The sequence below is a fragment of the Xenopus laevis genome, chromosome 5S, assembly GCF_017654675.1.
Source record: "Xenopus laevis strain J_2021 chromosome 5S, Xenopus_laevis_v10.1, whole genome shotgun sequence".
NCBI lineage: Eukaryota > Metazoa > Chordata > Amphibia > Anura > Pipidae > Xenopus > Xenopus laevis.
The window spans coordinates 68,953,104-68,972,445 of NC_054380.1; the positions used below are offsets into that span (position 1 = coordinate 68,953,104).

The following is a 19,342-nucleotide window of genomic DNA, read 5'->3' on the forward strand; positions in this document are numbered from 1 at the left end:
TTAACCAAATCGATTTTGAATTTGAATGAGATTTATCACACTTTGACACTGGAAATAATTCTAATTTGATACTTCGCCACCTCAAACTTGTCGAGTTCATGTAGAAGTCAATGGCAGAGGTCCGTTGAACCATTTGAAGATGTTAATTTCCTTCTTCACATTCAAGTTTTTTTTCAGAAGAAAACTCGATTCGAATAAGATTACAATATTTGGAAGTTCTTTCATAAATAACCTCCCATTCAAGTTGTGAGGACATCCAAATTTAGTAGTAAAAACCTTTGATAAATAACCCCCCTTAATGTCACTTTAATATATTCTATTAAAGGTACACCATTGTAAATATGTTTACAATTATGTGTTTCAATTAAAGGAAAACTATACCCCGGAACAATGTAGATCTCTGTAAAAATGTATAACATAAAACAGCTCATATATAATACTGCTTCATCAAAATCATTTTCATAAAAACTTTATAAGAAGTACTTGCCATTGGGTAATCTTAAATATAAAATTGCTATTTTAAGAAATAAGGGCTGCCCACTGGGATCATACAAATTAAATTATTTTACTCTAACACTTCTTCCTATTACAGTTAGAGGTACATTATTTCTGGTCATGTGATCTGTGGCAGCACACAGAACATCAGAAAATGGTGACTAAAGGGAAAAATTGCAAAAAGGCAATATTTACCTATATCTATAAATCCCAGTTTGGCACAATTCTTTAATAGTCCACTTAATACAATTTAAATATCTGTTGGTTAAATATTCATTTTGGGGGTATAGTTTATCTCTAAAGAATAATTAATTTTTTCAGTATTTATATATAAGTTAATACGTTTTATGTTGCAGAATAATGGAAAAGTCTTACACAGCAATGAATGAAGTCCAGGTTGCTTGGCCAAATGGTACATGTGACCTGTTTAATAAATCATGGAGCATCATAGATGATTATCATATAACAGACACTGCAGAAACTGTTATTCTCCCTTCTTTCATTGGAATTATCTGTTCAACTGGATTAGTTGGGAATATCCTTGTTCTTATCACCATAATAAGGTATTGTACATAAAGCAACACCCACTCACTGAAAACTATGTTTATGACATTTCCTACAATATCTATTACTAGGGAAGATGAGACTCATTTGGGTGTATTACTAAATGTGCTGAAATGTTGAAAACCAAACCTAAAGGGCAAAGTGCAGCTGCACAAGATTTGATGCAGAATCTGGCTGCATATCACCATGTTTTGTTACATATGATGAAATCCAGCATACTAGTGGATGCTATATTTATTTTTATTTCTTTATTTATATTTATGGATTGTACTACGATAAAAATGTTGATTTATAAACATTCGAATATGAATTTTTGCCACATTTTTTTTTGCACAAATTCTTACATATTCGAATTATAATTTTCAAAAACCTGAATGTTTGGTATTCATTAAACACAAAAAGACTTGAAAAACCCAAATGTAAATCTTCAGCATCTAAAAGTTTGGAAGTTCATGTAGAAGTCAATGAACGTTGTTCGATTTTTTTTATTTGAGATTTTTGAGCTTATAAACACACAAAATGTGAGTTTTTCAAGTTTATTGAGCTTGTAAAATAGCAAATTCTATTTTTTTGAGTATTTTTCATGATTGTATTCAATTGAGGTTTTTATATTCTGATTTTAATAAATAAACTGGCATTTGAGTTTTTTAAATTGTGAGTTTATTCGAACTAGAAAAAACTCTAAATCTGACTCCAATGGGTGAAAAAATTGTTGCCTGGCAAAAAAAAAATGTTCACCCACAGACTTCAATGCATTTGGCAAATTATTTGCCATTTCAAAAATTTTCGGCGCAACAAAATGGCTCAGATTTGCCCTTCAAATATAAGTATTATAATTTGAAATGTAGTCCAATATTATTAATACTTAATACCCCAAGAAACTTGCCTGTAACAAATGTAAAACTACCAAGCCATCTCCATACTGTGTATAAGCAACACAGTGAAATATCACTGTGATTGTATGTGTTATTCTTTGACTCTGCATAATTTATTGAAAATCGTGACATTATTGTGTAATCATATCTGTAAATCATAGGTCTAGAAGGAAAACAATTCCAGACATCTACATTTGCAATCTGGCAGTAGCAGATTTGGTTCATATTATTGGAATGCCATTTCTTATTCATCAGTGGGCTCGCGGTGGAGAATGGGTATTTGGAAGCCCTCTTTGTACTATCATAACTTCTCTGGACACCTGCAATCAGTTTGCATGCACTGCCATTATGACAGCAATGAGTTTGGACAGGTAAGTCAGTAAAGGCATTTACTCCCATATGTAATAAAAGGCACTAAGATTGCCCAGGGGCAGTAACCCAAAGTAACCAATAAGATGCTTGCTTTTAAACAGATGACCAGTAAATTCTTCCTGTTGATTGGTTGCTATGGGTTACTGCTCCGGGGCAAACTTAGTGCCTTTTATTACATAACCCCCATAGACTCTAAAGTAAACTGTAATTTGTTTTAGAAATGTACTGTCATTTTTTTATGGCTTATAATCAAAAATCTCAAAGAGACAAGAGACGAAAAAGAAGAAAGGGCATGAAAAGTCGAAAAGGAGAAAATTGTACTGTCTGCAAGTAGATTATAGCGCAAGTTTCCCTAAAACTAAATGAGCTCTTATATGTTTTCTGTGTTTCCTTGTACTTCAGTTTTCAAGAACATACAGGCAAGATAACTGGCTTCTGATGAAATTGACCATAGTGTGTGTGAATGTGGTAGTGACCTAGATTGAAAGCTCCAATAGAGCAGTAAATAATGAACAATCTCTGTGAATGCTGCATGTTGGAGATAAATAAATAAATAAATAAATAAATAATAATACTGTAATAATAAATACAGGGTATAATTTACTCCCTTACTGTAATATATTAGGTTTTTAGAATTCACAAGTAGTTATGGGCCCATATAAAATAATATATGTTTTTATAAAGGTTGTGAAACTCCTATGTAATTTTTAACAACCTTTTAAATTTTAGTAGTGACCTTTCCAATTAATAGTTCTTCGAGGTTAAAGTACATATGTGGTTTTATTGGCACTAGAAAGAGTTTCCCTGTAGGCTAATGGCATGCACTGGGGAAAAAACACTGATACTATGCTATGTAGGTTGTAACATAAAAACTATCAGTCAATGTGCACTTCAGATATATTGATAGGGTTGCAAATATTTGTGTGTGGGGGTGGATGGAAGATGGTGCTTTTGTGAGCACTTACTATTTGTGTGCTGCTTGGCATCCTGGGGATAAACATAATACTGTGCTTGGTTATCCAGAAGTCTAGGGGCAACATGGTTTATCTAAAATTGTCACACAGTTTATATAATGAATAATGTACTCCCTATTGTAAAATAGAACGATATTATAGATCACCCTATAAATGAACAAGGCTGAAGGTTGGATGACTCGAAGTGATTAGTACTATCCTCATACTATCCTCATATTTTACAACGTGTGGTCCATTAGTCATTATAATACACAAGTTTTAGTCATGCGACAGAAATGTCATCACAGTACAGATTATAAATGTTGACCTCACTAAGCACTGTTTATAAGGCTATATGTTACAGGATTTTCAAGACCCTTGTGTATTATAAGGATATCATTTAAAGTATAGTTTTAAAGGGTTGTTCACCTTTAAATGAACTTTTAGTATGAGGTAGAGAGTGATGTTCTGAGACAATTTGCAATTGGTTTTCATTTTTTATTATTACCGTATATACTCGCGTATAAGCCGAGTTTTTCAGCACCCAAAATGTGCTGAAAAACTCAAACTCGGCTTATACGCGGGTCATACCTCTGCTCTTCCCTCTGTCCTTCCCTCTGTCACCTCTGCCCCAGCCGGACTGCCTGTGACTGCCTGTGTCGCCGCCCGGAGCAGGTCCAGGAGCTCCGGGCGGCGCGTCCTTCCCTGCCGGCGTTCGCTTTCAAAATGGCGGCGCCCATGGCCGCCACGTGGGTAGCGGCGCCGGCCGCTACCCACGTGGCGGCCATGGCGCCGCCATTTTGAAAGCGAACGCCGGCAGGGAAGGACGCGCCGCCCGGAGCTCCTGGACCTGCTCCGGGCGGCGACACAGGCAGTCACAGGCAGTCCGGCTGGGGCAGAGGTGACAGAGGGAAGGACAGAGGGAAGAGCAGAGGTGACAGAGGGAAGGACAGAGGGAAGAGCAGAGGTGACAGAGGGAAGGACAGAGGGAAGAGCAGCCAGGGTGGGGAGAGCGACAGATGGGGGGGAAGTGGCAGAGGGAAGCAAACATGAAATAGGGGTGGCAGAGGGAAGCAAACATGAAATCCGGTCGGCGACACAGTCAGTCACAGACAGTAACAGGTACCTGCCCAGTGTCCCCCAATTGTTGCGGCTGGGTCACATTCACATTTTGAAATCTGACATGGGGCCCCTAGGCTTATACACGAGTCAATACATTTTTCCAGTTTTCTTAGGTAAATTAGGTACCTCGGCTTATACACGGGTCGGCTTATACACGAGTATATACGGTAGTGTTTTTTGAGCTATTTAGCTTTTTATTCAAGTAGTTTTTTTAGTGTCAGTATCACTTTAAGGGGGTTATTTATTAAAGTCCAAATGCCAAAAACTCCAAAAATTCGAGGTTTTTTTACTATAAAATTTAATTTTTTAGTGGAAAAAAAACTTGAATTTTTCGCCATATATTATACCCTGAGGATGCAAAAAGTATAAATACAAAAATCCTCCATCTCAGAGGTTGTATATAAGTTTCGGTGGTCTGCGCTGGAATAAGCCCAAAGAAAAAAATCCCAAAAATTCTGACTTTTCAGGAGAAAGGCTGAAAAAAATCATGCAATTCCGGAAAAACCTCAGAAAAAAAGTATGATTTGGGTTTTCGCTCGATTTTTACCAAGTTTTCCCCTGATCTGAATAGATCACATTTTTTAATAATAAATAAAGTCAAATTGTGGATTCTACTTTGGTCAGACTTTTTTTTTAAAAGATCAGAAAAAAACCCTGAATATATATTTACTTATATATAACAAAACCATTTTATTATCAAAAACAAACTTATTCTTCAGCACAGTCAAATTCCTGTACTGAAGGACACACAATGTCATATAGCATGGAACCCTTGGATAATACCCACATATTCAGTTATATGCTTTATTTAATAGCATTTCTAACATAATGTAATATAGGTATACAAGTATCTTCTTTTCTAGTGAGCTGATCATCAGCAACTTGGAAAATACTATAACTGTTTTTACAATATGTAAAATCAATACTATGCTGCCTTCATAGATGTTGAAGTAGAAACTAGGTTTCCTTTGCTAATATCTCAATCTACTAGGGGCTTGTGCTATGTTATCTTTACAATATCAAGTACCGTGAAGAATCAGTTTCACCGAGTTATCACAAATTCCATTTTATTATCACATTACTACAAAACTAGAACAGTCACATGTCTTGCACATAAATATAAGATAATTATATGCAGACCCACGTTACTGCTTGACTGATTTTCCATAGCAGTATCCACAGTGTATAAAACATTCAATATAATATGTATCTCCCAACTGACCTAATTACATTCTTTTGTTTTTGTGCAGTGTTAGATTGGCACAAGCCATTGGCTTTAAATGAATGCTAACAAAAGGTATTATTACATTTTCATACTGCTGTTCAAGCCAAAGTCAAAACAGTTATTGAATGAGAGCAGACCACTAGAGGCAAGTCTAGTACACAGAATGTAAATGAATCGGTACTATGCAAAATCACACCAACTAAAAATGTAAATATTCTTATAACAGTATTTATAATCTATATGAGATAGATGATAGATTAGAATAGATAAATTATAGAGATAGATAGATTATAGATAGATTATAGTTACATAGATAGATGGATGGATGGATAGATAGATAGATAGAATCACACAAAACTCCTTCAATATTTTAACATTTCCAAGGTAGACCAGTCTTCCAAAAGTATGTCTGCTTGACATAATGGAGCATATCTTGGCACTCCTTACTATTATGCAAAGAAAATTATCGGCTCAGTCCCCAAATATAAATAAATAAATAAATGAAGTTAACGGCTCACCCGGGTGTAAAAACCCTGGGTCTCCGGTTGTAGGGTGTAGCTTTAACCAGTATACAGCATAAACGTTTTAGGATATCAACAGCAATCTTGTGTATATGGAAACTCACCGAAGATGTTGGGTGGCCCGGGTGCAGCTCCCCGAACCCGTAGCTGGGGGAGTAATTCAATGTAGATAGCGAAGAAGCACGCACTCCATGGGCCAGTCGATATGATTAAAAGTCTTTATTCAAAAAACAGCTAAAACAATGAAACCTTACGCGTTTCGTATCCGAGGATACTTATTCATAGGCCTATGCCCATCGACTGGCCCATGGAGTGCATGCTTCTTCGCTATTTACTATTATGCAAACCATCTATAAAAAAAACCTTAGATCTGTATAATAGAAAAGAAACAGAATTCAGATCATTGGCTGATTTTTTAGCAAACTTTTCATTTGGTCTTAATTTTTTTACGTTTTTTTTATAGTTTTCAATTATTTGCTTTCCTCTTCTGGTCTTTGGAAGGTAGATACTTAGATTACCACTGCACAGATAAATAGAAATCAATTATGCAGGGGGATTATCTGAGCTCTAATATAATCTCATCGAAACGTATAAGATATATTTTCTAGTACATTATTATGGAGTAATGATTTGACTGTCAAAAGTGTCTTCAGGAGAATTTTGATGAATAGCCATTGATGAGGTTCAAGGTTATGAAGAACCCCAGAACTGATTCATACAGATTTCTTAATCTGTTATACACTAGTGGGTAATTACCCTCATCTTCTTTGTCTGAAATGTAATTATTGGAATTAACAGAATGAAAATTCACAAAAAAATAAAAAAAAAATCTAATTTAGCAATTGTAATACTATTCAGTAGAGAGTTTATTGCATAACAAATTCTAATTAAGCATTACGACTATCAGTAAGATGTTACATACACTACGCACCAGCACAAAAAAAAGGAAGCTAAAAAGGAAGCTCCACGCAAACTATTTTCCATTTGTAAAATACAATGTTTTCTCTTTTTACTCCTCTAATATGGTATCTCTAATTTGCCTTATAAAATACACAACAGAGCCCTAAAACCACATCACACTTGGACATTTTCACTGCACTGTATACTGTTGGTGTTCTTTCTTGCAGATACATGGCCCTTGTGCAGCCTTTTCGGCTTACCAGCTTGAGGACTATATCAAAGACTATTCGAGTGAATGTTTTCCTCTGGGCAGCCTCTTTTGTTGTGGTGTTTCCAGTATGGGTTTACTCCAAAGTTATACAGTTCAAAGATGGATTAGAAAGCTGCGCATTTGATCTAACAACACCGAATGATGTTCTCTGGTAAGTTTCAAAATGTACATATATATTTTATTATTGATGAAAAACTTGTAGAAATAGATTCCTTTAAGCTATTGAATTCAGTTGATGGCGATATATAGTAAATGATGGTTTGGAGCCATGATGTGAAATCAGGGGAAAACACCCAATAAAGTGCATTTGAAATTGATGGGACCACAAAAATACTGTGTAAAATGAGGGGAATCTTAAAATCAGGGTATGTAAATTTGAGGTTTTACTGTATACAGTTACATGTATGGGACCTGTTATCCAGAATGTTCAGGACCTCAGGATTTCTGGATAATGGATCTTTCTGCCATTTGGATCTTCATACCTTAAATCTACTAGAAAATTATGTAACCGTTAAATAAACCCAATAGACTGGTTTCACTTCCAATAAGGAATAATTATATCTTAGTGTGGATCAAGTACAATAAACGGTTTTATTTCTACAAAGAAATAAGGATCCCATGTCTGTAGTTGATTATTAAAGGAACAGTTCAGTGTAAAAATAAAAATTGGTAAATAGATAGGCTGTGCAAAGTAAAAAATATTTCTAATATAGTTAGTTAGCCAAAAATAATCTTTAAAGGCTGGAGTCACCAGATGTCTAACATACTGTAACAAAGACAGTGCAGATTACCAGAGAGCAGAAAACAGAGGGGTACAATCTATACTATTTATTGTGAAGCAGGGGACAATTCTAAAACCTTTGTTTTCTTATTAAAGGAACAGCTCAGTGTAAAAATAAAAACTGGATAACTAGATAGGCTGTGCAAAATAAAAAATGTTTCTAATATAGTTAGGTAAAAATATAATCTATACATTTTGGATGTCTAATATAACAGCTATAATCCAACTTCCTGCTTTTCAGCTCTCTAAATCTGAGTTAGTCAGCCACTTTGAGAGGGGCCACATGGGATATAACTGTTTAGTGAGTTTGCAATTGATCCTTAGCATTCAGCTCAGATTCAAAACCAACATTTATGACCCATGTGCCCCCCTCAAGTCTCTGATTGGTTAGTGCCTGGTAACCAATCAGTGGAAACCAAGAGAGCTGCAAAGTAGGAAGTAGTGTTCTGGCTATTATGTTAGACATCCAGTCACTCCAGCCTTTATAAATTAAATTTTTGGCAAAGTAGGTAGTCAAAGTTTTTTTTTAAAGAGACAGTACTTCGACTATCGAATGGTCGAACGATTTTTAGTTCGAATCGTTCGATTCGAAGTCGAAGGTCGAATCAGCCAAAAAAAACTTCGAAATTTAAAGTATTTTTCATTCTAATCCTTCACTCAAGCTAAGTAAATGTGCCCCTATGTGTCTGTGAAGATATATATTGGTACCAAGTGTTATGAGTTGCAACAGCAGCTTGATGCACCCGGGGTGTGTAAAGCAAAAGGTCTCACCAACGCCCAGTGTTAATGAAAGAAAAATAAATCCTGTGAGACAGAGCAGATGCGGAGCTTGAAATGTTGATGTAGGAGAAGGCTTCCAAAAATCTTGAGGAGATCCAATGCTGGTATCACAGAGACTGCTGTGTAATCCACAATCCAGATCTGGTGTAAATGCTGACAACTCAAGTGCCGAAGTTCTATCTATCCTACAGGGATTACTGAGCAATAGCTCAGGCCTGCTGCACTAGTCCCATTTCCTATGATGGCTGAATGGAACTCCCTGTGCTTTGACTATGGGGTTCCCTATATCCCTATATGGGTAATATTCTATAGGTGAAATCCGTAGCTATAACTGATACAGATCAGCAGGAACACTCACAGTATAAAGGAAGAATTCCAGGCTGGCTCTCAATAATATTATGCAGAGTCCATCTTCTCCTTCTCTCCTACCTGGAAAGATCTGCCTCACTTTCAGATGGTTTTGGCCATGAAACCTCCTTCAGAGAGGTCACAAGATCAGAATCAAATCCCTCTTGGTGATTGGCTAGGCTGTGGCTCACTGCACTACAGCAGCAGCCATGATTTTGGTTGTCCCAGATTTAAAGTCACTGGGTTATGCATTTAGGGAAAGGGTAAGTAACATTTCCCTACACTTATTTATTAATAAAATAGCCCCATAATGTATAATTGTTCAGATTTTTATGATTACAAGTCTCTAAAAGATTAGCATACCTTACAGAGGATATATAGTCCTCCTTCGCCTAAGAATAAAAAATTAAAGGAGAAGGAAAGGTTAACACCAAGTAAGCTTTATTAGAAAGTTCTATAGAAATACAGCAGGAAACCCTCAAAGTAATGCTCTTCTCTTTAAAAAAAAAAACCCATTATATTTCTTCCCTTCTTTTGTGTACACATGGGCTTCTGTATCAGACTTCCTTCTTTCAGCTTAAACCTCCAGGGCACTGGCTTGAGCAAGCTTCCCTTCTCCCTCTTCCCTTCCCTTCTACCTCCTCCCCTCCCTGCTGTAATCTGATCCCAGAGCTGTGAGCGGGCAGGGAGAGACTAAGGCAGGAAGTTATGTCACAGCAAGCTAATATGGCAGCTGCTATCCTAAGTAAAGAAAGAGAGCTTCTAAAGCTGTTTTTTCAGGAGTGGTAAAACATTCTACAGAATAAATATAGTGTTCTATCTTCTGTTGTGGCAAATCTATTGCCATTAAACTGCCTTGGTAGCCTTTCCTTCTCCTTTAAAACATAAAAATACCAGAATTTGCTGCCCTCATTTTTCAGTGTTTTAGAGACCCTTCCCATCAGTTTTTTAACCCCTCCCTTATGAAACTCTGTGAAATTTACTGTATGTTTCCTTTGCAGGTATACTCTTTACTTGACCATCACAACATTCTTCTTTCCATTGCCACTTATTTTAGCATGTTATATTTTAATTCTTTGCTACACATGGGAGATGTACCATCAAAACAAATCTGCAGGACGGTAAGATATAAATATCTTCACCCTAATACTTTGTAGCAAAATGTTTAGGAAAAAAAAGTCAATTTATTTATATGTGTAAAACCCTAATTTGGTTAGCCTCTATAAATAGCAATTAACCCTTGGCAATCCAGGGGCCCTGAATCCCTTTTGCATATAAAAAGTACTGGGAACTGGGATTTACAGCGCAGTGCCTCCACCTAGGGAACATTGAGGAGCACATCTCAGGGGATTTCCACTAGGAAAAATAAAACACACACAGTTTGCATTAAAACAAATATAAACTTTATGTAAACCGTATTTAGTAACTGTAAATGCAAATCACACAATATAGCTTTTACACTGGGGAACCTGTGTGGACTATCAACCCCTGGCACAGTCTCTCAATGCCACAGTCCCACACCGGGTGGATAACACACCGGGTACCTTTGAAAGTAGTAACCGCTACCATGTAGCAGGTAAATACACAAGACCTGTCCTCACCCTGGGGAAACACACAGTAGCCAGTAGGGCCGAATTTACATAGCGGGCGCCAATAGTCCCACTGCCATTCGTCGCCCCCCCTTCCCTTTATTCGGGCCAATTTTGATCATTGGGACCAGAGCAATGGGTATTGGTGCATGGGAAATTTAAAAAACTATCATATCTCCTGTGCATTCCCAGTGTTTCTGAAAAAATGTGGGTGTGGTTGAGCAGCATGCCACCTCCCTAAAATCCAGTCGCCCTAACAATACAATTAATGTTATGACCATGAGAGAGAATGAGACAAGACACGCTCAGTAACACCTGAAATTTTCATAGCCCTGACTCTCGGTTGCAATCTGTAGATTCTGCCATAGACGGAGCCTATTTGAGCCTCGCTGTACTTAAAATGCCAGGGCCTACTTTAAATTTCAGTCCGAACTTGACACGATATCTTTGATCAGAAATTACAAGAGCTTCCACAAACAAAAGGGACAATCAAATTACAATCTGAGGAGAATTTGAATAAGGATTTACTGAACTAGGCTCCAAATCTTCATGTTGGAAACAGGTGGGGTCATATGCTACAGATTGGACAAGCGCTGTTCAAGCAAGGACACACCAGAAATTCACGCTAGGTAAAAAGGGTGGGTCTGAAATCAAATTAGACCGAATGCAGCAGCTCTCTAAATGTACTAGATGTATACTGGGGAAAACAGAAAGCACCTAGGAATAAGATAAGATAGGATAGAATAAGTTTGGCCTGCATAGCATGAAGAGCACATGTCTACCCATGGTGTAAATAGGAAAAATTTGCAAAATAATATTGTGTCATTGTATTGTCACAATAACATATAGTGATATTTCCATTGCAAATAAATATCTTGTAGTTAATTCAGTCCTTGGACTGAATTGGAATAGGTTTACATGCAAATGGGAATGGGAATGGGAAGATGGTGGTGAGCGCCAAAGTAAGAGCATGCACCAGTTAAAGTGGACCTGTCACCTACACAAAAAAATAATAAAAGTAATTTGCAAATTAAACATGGAACCCAAATTCTTTTTTTCATTAAAGCATCCATACCTGTTATAAAGGTGTTTAAATATCTGAGCTGTCAATCAAATATTATCTGCCCAGCCTCTATGCCCGCCGCCCTGAGGCATAGAGGTGGAGCAATCAATTACTTTCACTTTCTATTCAGCACTTCCTACATGTCACTGCCCTCAACACATTCCCCCTCCCTCCTAACACTCTATAGTTTGGTAGGATACTGTGCATGGGCATTAGGTCCCCTATTCTGGTGCATAAATAAGATTTTGGGGGTGATACACAATTAGTCTTAATACCAGTGTCAGAAAATGGCACCTGTCTGCTTGCTATGATTGCGTAATTCCAAGACTGAAGGGAACAAAATGTAAATAATAAATGTAGTGTACATTTTTTTTTGCTCAACTAACATGATAGAAAATAATTTGGAATTGTTTCATAGGCGGGTGATACCTAAAGGAAATTATGGAGGTTTTTCAAACTATGACATTTGACTTGGACAGTCAGACCAAAGCTTTGGCATGGCACAACTTTGTTTCAGTTGTCCAAAGTGGATGGCTTAGTGTCCCAAGAAAGTGGACCATGAACATATTTCACATGTAAAAAACTATTTGAAACTCAGACTAAAAACTGTTTACATCCTGAAGGAACGAAGCTCTCTGATGGAACATTAAAGCTGAGCAAATATTCTTATTTATAGGATTTGTCACTGATATAGAAGATCAGAGGGACATTTTTCATCTAATTTATTTGGTAAACTAAAAAAAGCCAATGAAGAAAAGATTTATAGAAGGCAGCTACTGTATAAATAAAGACTAACTCTGCAATACATTCACTATTCTATTCCCCAGTAGCATTTCTAAGTATCTGTTTGCTGTAAACTATAGCATGAAAAATATTGATATCCCTGAAAAATACATATTATCCACTAATATAGGCATGTCTGATTGAGAGCTGTATTTATCTCTTACAACAAATCATACTTTGCAAAGTACAATCTACTTTGTATGATAAAAGATCATCATTGCCTGCAAAGACTGCATTATTGTACTGTATCTGTTTGTGTAATTTTAAAATGCATTTGTAGTAGCTGTAAATAATGATACAGTCCAACCTTGCCAAAGGGATTATGTATAATAAATTGAACCGAAACTGAGTACAATCATAAAACTTTCAGTTAATAAAAGAATTTTACCTTCAGGTAAAAAAAATGTGTCGGTGAACAAAACGGTAAAAAATTCCAATTTTTTTAAAAATGTTATATGTTTTTGGGTCACCTTAATAAAAGTGTTATTTCTTAAAATGCTGACCAGCATGTCCAATAGAAGCCTTATTTTCTGCTTGGTTCATAAGGCTGCCATACCTACTACAAAACAGGGCTGTTCAAATAAATGACTGGGGGCTGTAAACACCATTATGCTCCTCGTGCTTGGAAGAGAGAGAGAGAGAGAATAATGAGCATACCAAACTGCTTTCTGATTGGGTTTGATTTAGGAATAGTTAATCATAGAAATGGGAATATTTTAACCCTTCTTGTGCTGGCTATCTTTGATTTAGTTGTTTCACATGTTGTTGGCAAACGTGCATGCAGAGTACATAAGAGAGAAACACAAAATTGTAGACACTGACATGGTATTGGTAAATTCTTTCAGATCTTGGTTTGGGACTCCTACTTTATAGTATAGAGCTAGTGGGTGCAGTAAGATAGTTTTAAGGAGGGCTCCTTTAATTCAATTAATGTTCCAATTCCAATCGGAGTGACTTTGCACTAAAAACACGCCTACAATTTATGAATTATATAATGAAAATGTTTATTAGAATTTCTGGTTTGGTCTGAAGTCCACAAGACCCCTCACTAGCTCTGCACTGTCGAACGATTCGAAGGATTTAAATCCAACGATCGAAGGAATATCCTTCGATCAAAAAAAGTTAGCCAAGCCTATGGGGACCTTCCCCATAGACTAACATTGACTTCGGTAGCTTTTAGATGGCGAACTAGGGGGTCGAAGTTTTTTTTAAAGAGACAGTACTTCGACTATCGAATGGTCGAATAGTCGAACGATTTTTACTTCGAATCGAAGTCGTAGTCGTAGTCGAAGTAGTCCATTCGATGGTCGAAGAAGCCCAAAAAAAACTTCGAAATTCAAAGTTTTCCTTCACTCGAAGTTAGTGAATCAGCCCCCAATTGTACACTATGATGCTTACCTATTTGTTCTATTCCTAACCATCTGTACCTGTCATCCGGACTCACCTTCCTGCAGGTAGATGTTGCTTTCTTCCACGCCCCTCCAGTCTGAACCTTGGTCTGAATCTTGGATTCGGATGCACCGAATCCAAGAATTGGTTTGGGTTTGGTATTTTTCAGGATTCGGTGCCTAGTCAAACTGAATCAGAATTTAAAAAAAACCATGCCACTTTTCATCACACAACAAGGAAGTAAAAAAACTTTTAAGTGCATGTGGTGCTTTTCACCCATTGTTTCCCTAATATGCGTATGCAAATTAGGATTTGAATTTGGTTCTGTATTATGTTATATATTTTGTGAAGGATTTGGCCGAATCCTAAAATAGTGGATTTGGTGCATCCCTAATTGAAACCAATTTCCACATTTCAATGTATGAACGCTTTCACGTGTAGTTACGAGAACTTACAAACTATAAGGGAGAGGTGAGGGTGACCAGTGTGGATATAAAGGTATAGTTAGTAATGATGAGCAAATCTGACACATTTCACTTTGCCCAAAATTCACCAACAATTTGCCAAAATGCACTGAAGTCTATAGGCATCAAATTTTTATTTTGTCGCGCAACAATTTTTTTCACCCATTGGAGTCTATGGGTGTCATTTTTGTGGCGAAACGCTTTGAAAAATTTCACTCATCACTATTAGTTAGTTGCTGAGGTCTTCGTTTATAGGCTTGGATAATAGAAAAATAATCAGTATAAATGCCATTATTATAATTATAACATATTTCACTTTTACCTGATCTTTGAGTCTAAAGTAATATAAGCACACCTAAACTGCAAGTAATCTCAATGTGTTCGATAATAGTAAAGTGATTGAAAGTAATGCAGGTAGGGAGCATTCTCTCTGGAGCATCATCTTTCATATGTTTGGACTGGTTATTTTAGACAGCTGTTGAATATTCTATGTAACATTTTAATCAATGGTCGGGGTAATACAAAAATAACTCTACATTTATGTCTATAGTCTGTGTTGTTTTCAAAATAGTAAAAAACATTGAAATCCTTAAAAAACAGCTAACTACATTCTGCCTGCTGATTGATTGCTATGGGTTAAAACAACAAACTTAAAGGAGAACTAAACCCTAAAAATAAATTTTATATGCTAAACGTATTGCACCAGCCAAAAGTTTCAGCTTCTCAATAGCAGCAATGATTCAAGACTTTAAACTTGTCACAGGGGGCCACCATATTTGAAAGTGTCTGGGACACTTGCATGCTCAGTGGGCTCTGAGTAGCTGTTGAGAAGCTAATCTTAGGGGTTGTCTCAAATTATCAAGCAGAAAATGAGGTTAGCCTGTAATATAAGATGATGCTACAGGGCTGATTATTAAATTCTGATGCTAACTGCACTGGTTTCTGCCCTGCGTTGTGGTAATTATCTGTATTAAATACTATAGTCAGATTTATATTGCGACATTTATAATCTATGTGTACTGTATATTTTGAGTCAGTCCCTAAGCTCAGTGAGTGGCAGCAGCACAGAGCATGTGCAGTGAATCAGCAGAAAACAATATGGGGAGCTACAAGGGCATCTTTAGAGACACAGATCTTACTGCTAAAGGGCTGTGGTTGCCTTGGGCTGGTGCTAGGGTTGCCACCTGGTCGGTATTTTACCGGCCTGGCCAGTAAAAACTATGGCTGATCCCAATGTTATTAATAGGAAAAAAAGCTAAATATATAGGAAGACCAGTATTTTTTTTCCAGAAAAAGTGGCAACCCTAGCTGGTACAGAAGCCCAAAACATAACGTGCAACAATTTTAGCCTACTTCTTTAGTTAAGCTTTAGTTCCCCTTTAACACCATTTATTACATCACTCTGTGTGCATTGAGGGAGTACTTTACCAATGTGGTGGCAATTGTGGATCATGGTGCAAACATGCAAAAATGCGGTTTGTGGTTTCTCTTTCCGAGCCTTGCGATTTGTAAATGATCCCTACAATGTTTACATTTATACCAAATTGATATGACTTTATAAATATATTAATCTCTGGAATATGGTAAGATGCAGTTGTGAAAGCCATGCATATTAAAGATTTCTCTTTCTGTATTTCAGATACAACAACAGCATTCCGAGACAGAGAGTCCTGCGCCTTACCAAAATGGTACTTGTTTTGGTGGGAGTTTATATTGTCAGTTCTGCACCATACCATGTGATACAGATTGTAAATCTTCACATTTCTCAGCCATCACTAACTTTCTATGTCAGCTATTACTGCTCTATTTGCCTCAGCTATGCCAGCAGTGGTATCAATCCTTTCCTCTATGTTCTTCTTAGTGGAAACTTCCGCAAAAGACTCTCTGACTGCACCAAAGCTAAAAGCAGGATGTCAGAACGGGAGCTCAATTATATTGATACTTTGAAATCCAGCTTTTAATGTTTCACTTTCTGTTTTGTTAATGTCAATTACACAACAGGCTGTTTATAAATCTGTGTTAGCAACAAGTATAAACAGGGTCAGACTGGGAAGGGAGAAAACCTGGTGGGCTCCAACCCTCATGGGCCCTGCCAACCCAGAACCCCTGCCTTCCTCTGAACCTGCAGCCAGGTCTGTGGGTCCCCTCCCCTCCAGCTGAGTGCCACGAGCCCAGTGGGAGGGAGAGGAGGTACACGATGGAGCACTCATGGGGGTGGGCGTACGTTCATAAAGGGGGTGTGGGTTGTGGGCTCTTAAAATGACAACCCCCGTTCCCCAGTCCGACACTGAATGTAGATAGCAATGTGTATGTTATGTGAAATTAAGAGTAAAATGTCCAGGAATGGAGAATTGTTTGTGCAATAATGCAAGTGTAACCTTTGGTGCTTTGAGTAGCCCAGTTTGGTGCCAAGTAACTGAAACTGCCCGTACTGAATTGTATATGAACTGCCTTTGGACAAACTTGCCAGATGAGGGTTTGCCAAAGTTGACTGCTGTGTTTCGAGGGAAACTATTGCCTAATAAAACATACGTTTTTGCAGACGATTCATATGCAAGCTTTTGAGACAGTGTGAAGTACTTGCACTGCATTTTGGAGCTACTTCAAGTAGAACACAGTGAAAGAATGATTGATGGGTTTGTGGATAATTAATAATGGCCTGAATTAAGGATAGCTATTTTAAAAATTGTTTCTGGTCTGGCATAAAATTAATATACAGTAATATTTTGCATAGATAAATATTAAAATAGTTTGATTCCTCCCCTTCTCTGCCTATCTCTAGCAGAAAATTCTGTGCTGCATAAAGTTTATTGTTCATTTCAGTAGAAAAAGGGGCAATGCTGTGTGCCTGATGTTTCAGATAGACCTTATCCATTTTTATGTTAATATGTTTCCTATTAGAACCATCTTATCTGGGAGACAAAACCTGTTAGATCTCAGTGGGTCTTGGCCTATGCCTAGTCACTATGGTCTATATTCAGATGTTGAAATAATTTTGTTTTCAGCAAACAGCAGTAATAATGTCTTTTGCTTTTAAGATTGTGAAATGAAAATTAGCAGTAGATAACTAATTTCTTACAAAATCTTTACAAATATTATAACCACATCCACAGTACTGAAACTATTACTATATTATTATGTATAATATTTTGTCATATTTACATGATTTATATAGACTGTACTTATATGATAATGTGTTCAACAATGACTGAAAAAAGATGATTTCATCCAGTATTATATACAGGTGCCAACTAAAGAGAGATTGATCTATTTTCGTTTTTAAAACTGCCTTATTTACCCTGTATGTCAAAATACTTTACTGTGATTGGTTATCAGCATGCCATAGGATTTTCAAGGAGAATGAACGAGGCTCACCTCACGCATTTGATGTGGCAATTGCAATCATGCACACAGTTGCCAAAGATCTATATATCAGCATATTTTATGAAACACAATAAACAAATTGGATAATAAATACTGTATATGAGAAAGGAGTATATTACTTTATTAAGTTGAAAGTGAATGTCTCAGTGCAGACTTTATTATATTTGGAGACAACATTGTCTTCACTTGCACAATACACATCAGTTTAGCTGACTAAATGTATAGATTAGTAAATAAACGGGAATATCATATTTCTCCATTTTCACTCCATGAAGAAAGCAAACATTTTACATATATCTGCCAGAAAGAAATCTAATTATCATAGCAGGAAAATGGCAAGAGAATTAGTAACAAAATGTAGGGATCTAAAAACAGAAATTCTGTAATCAAATAACAATTTGTGAGACAGCTCATGAACGAGAAAAAGCATACTGGTAAGGCAATATCTTGCCAGCTAATTAGGCAAGATAATGAATCTGTAGGTATGTAGAGTGAATTGCCCACTGAGTAGAGGAACAGATAACTGGGACACAGATCCTAAAATTATTTCAGATTTGCTAAGAACACTAAAATTCAAAATCTGTTCCTGGGCATTATGGATGGCTGTATGGATCCAAGTTTATTTTTTGCCTATTTATTTTTTTCCTTTTATGTCACCCAGACATAAAAGGCTGCATAATAAAAGTCCTTTTCAAATTAAGCATAAAACCCCAATGTTTTTATTAAAACATCCATAACTGTTTTAAGCTTGCTTAAAAGTCTCAGCTTTCAATCATATATTGCCTGCCCATCCTCTATGTCTTGTCACTGCACTCCTCACATTCCCTACTCTCTACTCATCATCTAATTTATGTAATAAAAAGCAGGAAGTTTGCCAGATGCAGTAACCCATAGCAACCAATCAGCAGGTAGCATTTACTGGTCACCTATTTAAATGCAAACATCGTATTGGTTGCTATGGGTTACTTCTCCATGGCAAACGTATCGCCTTATATTACATATGGGGGTTAAGGTTTAAAGCAAGATTTTGCTTATGCTGGAGTTGGTTATTTGAGTCAAATTGGAAATGTATTCATTCAGAGAAATCATTCTACATAATTATCAATTCCGCTCCTTTTCATGTTATTTATAATTTCTTCACTATTTGGCAGTAATGAGACAGGCTTGAGAAGATAAACAGACAGCTATTTTCAGACTGGACTTTAAATAGAATAAACTCAGGCAAAGTCAGCGATGCATTAATCATCTGTTTTTCTATAAATCATTTCCCCACGGATCATTCTTTGTGATTGAAGGACTGTAGCTAAGTAACGCATTTAAAGATGACTCAAAGGGTAAATGAAAATCTATTGAACCTGTAGCTAATTAGCAATGTATAGTCGAGTATTTATGTCATATCTTTGTTAGGTCTCATAAATTCAGCCTGGAAAAGGTAACATTAGTTTTCGTCATGATATTTCTGT

The 19,342-nt window shown here is 36.7% G+C and overlaps 1 protein-coding gene across 1 annotated transcript in view; it reads left to right on the top strand.

The window, feature by feature from the left end:
• Positions 1-18,754, top strand: part of mchr2.S (melanin concentrating hormone receptor 2 S homeolog) — a 45,528-nt gene extending 26,774 nt beyond the window's left edge. Inside the window, exons 4-8 of the mRNA XM_018265417.2 lie at positions 852-1,058; positions 2,096-2,305; positions 7,255-7,449; positions 10,209-10,328; positions 16,135-18,754. Of these exons, the coding sequence (XP_018120906.2) occupies positions 856-1,058; positions 2,096-2,305; positions 7,255-7,449; positions 10,209-10,328; positions 16,135-16,456 (1,050 nt within the window). The 5' untranslated portion in view covers positions 852-855 and the 3' untranslated portion in view covers positions 16,457-18,754. The remainder of the gene's footprint in view (positions 1-851; positions 1,059-2,095; positions 2,306-7,254; positions 7,450-10,208; positions 10,329-16,134) is intronic.
• The last annotated feature ends 588 nt before the right edge of the window (positions 18,755-19,342 follow it).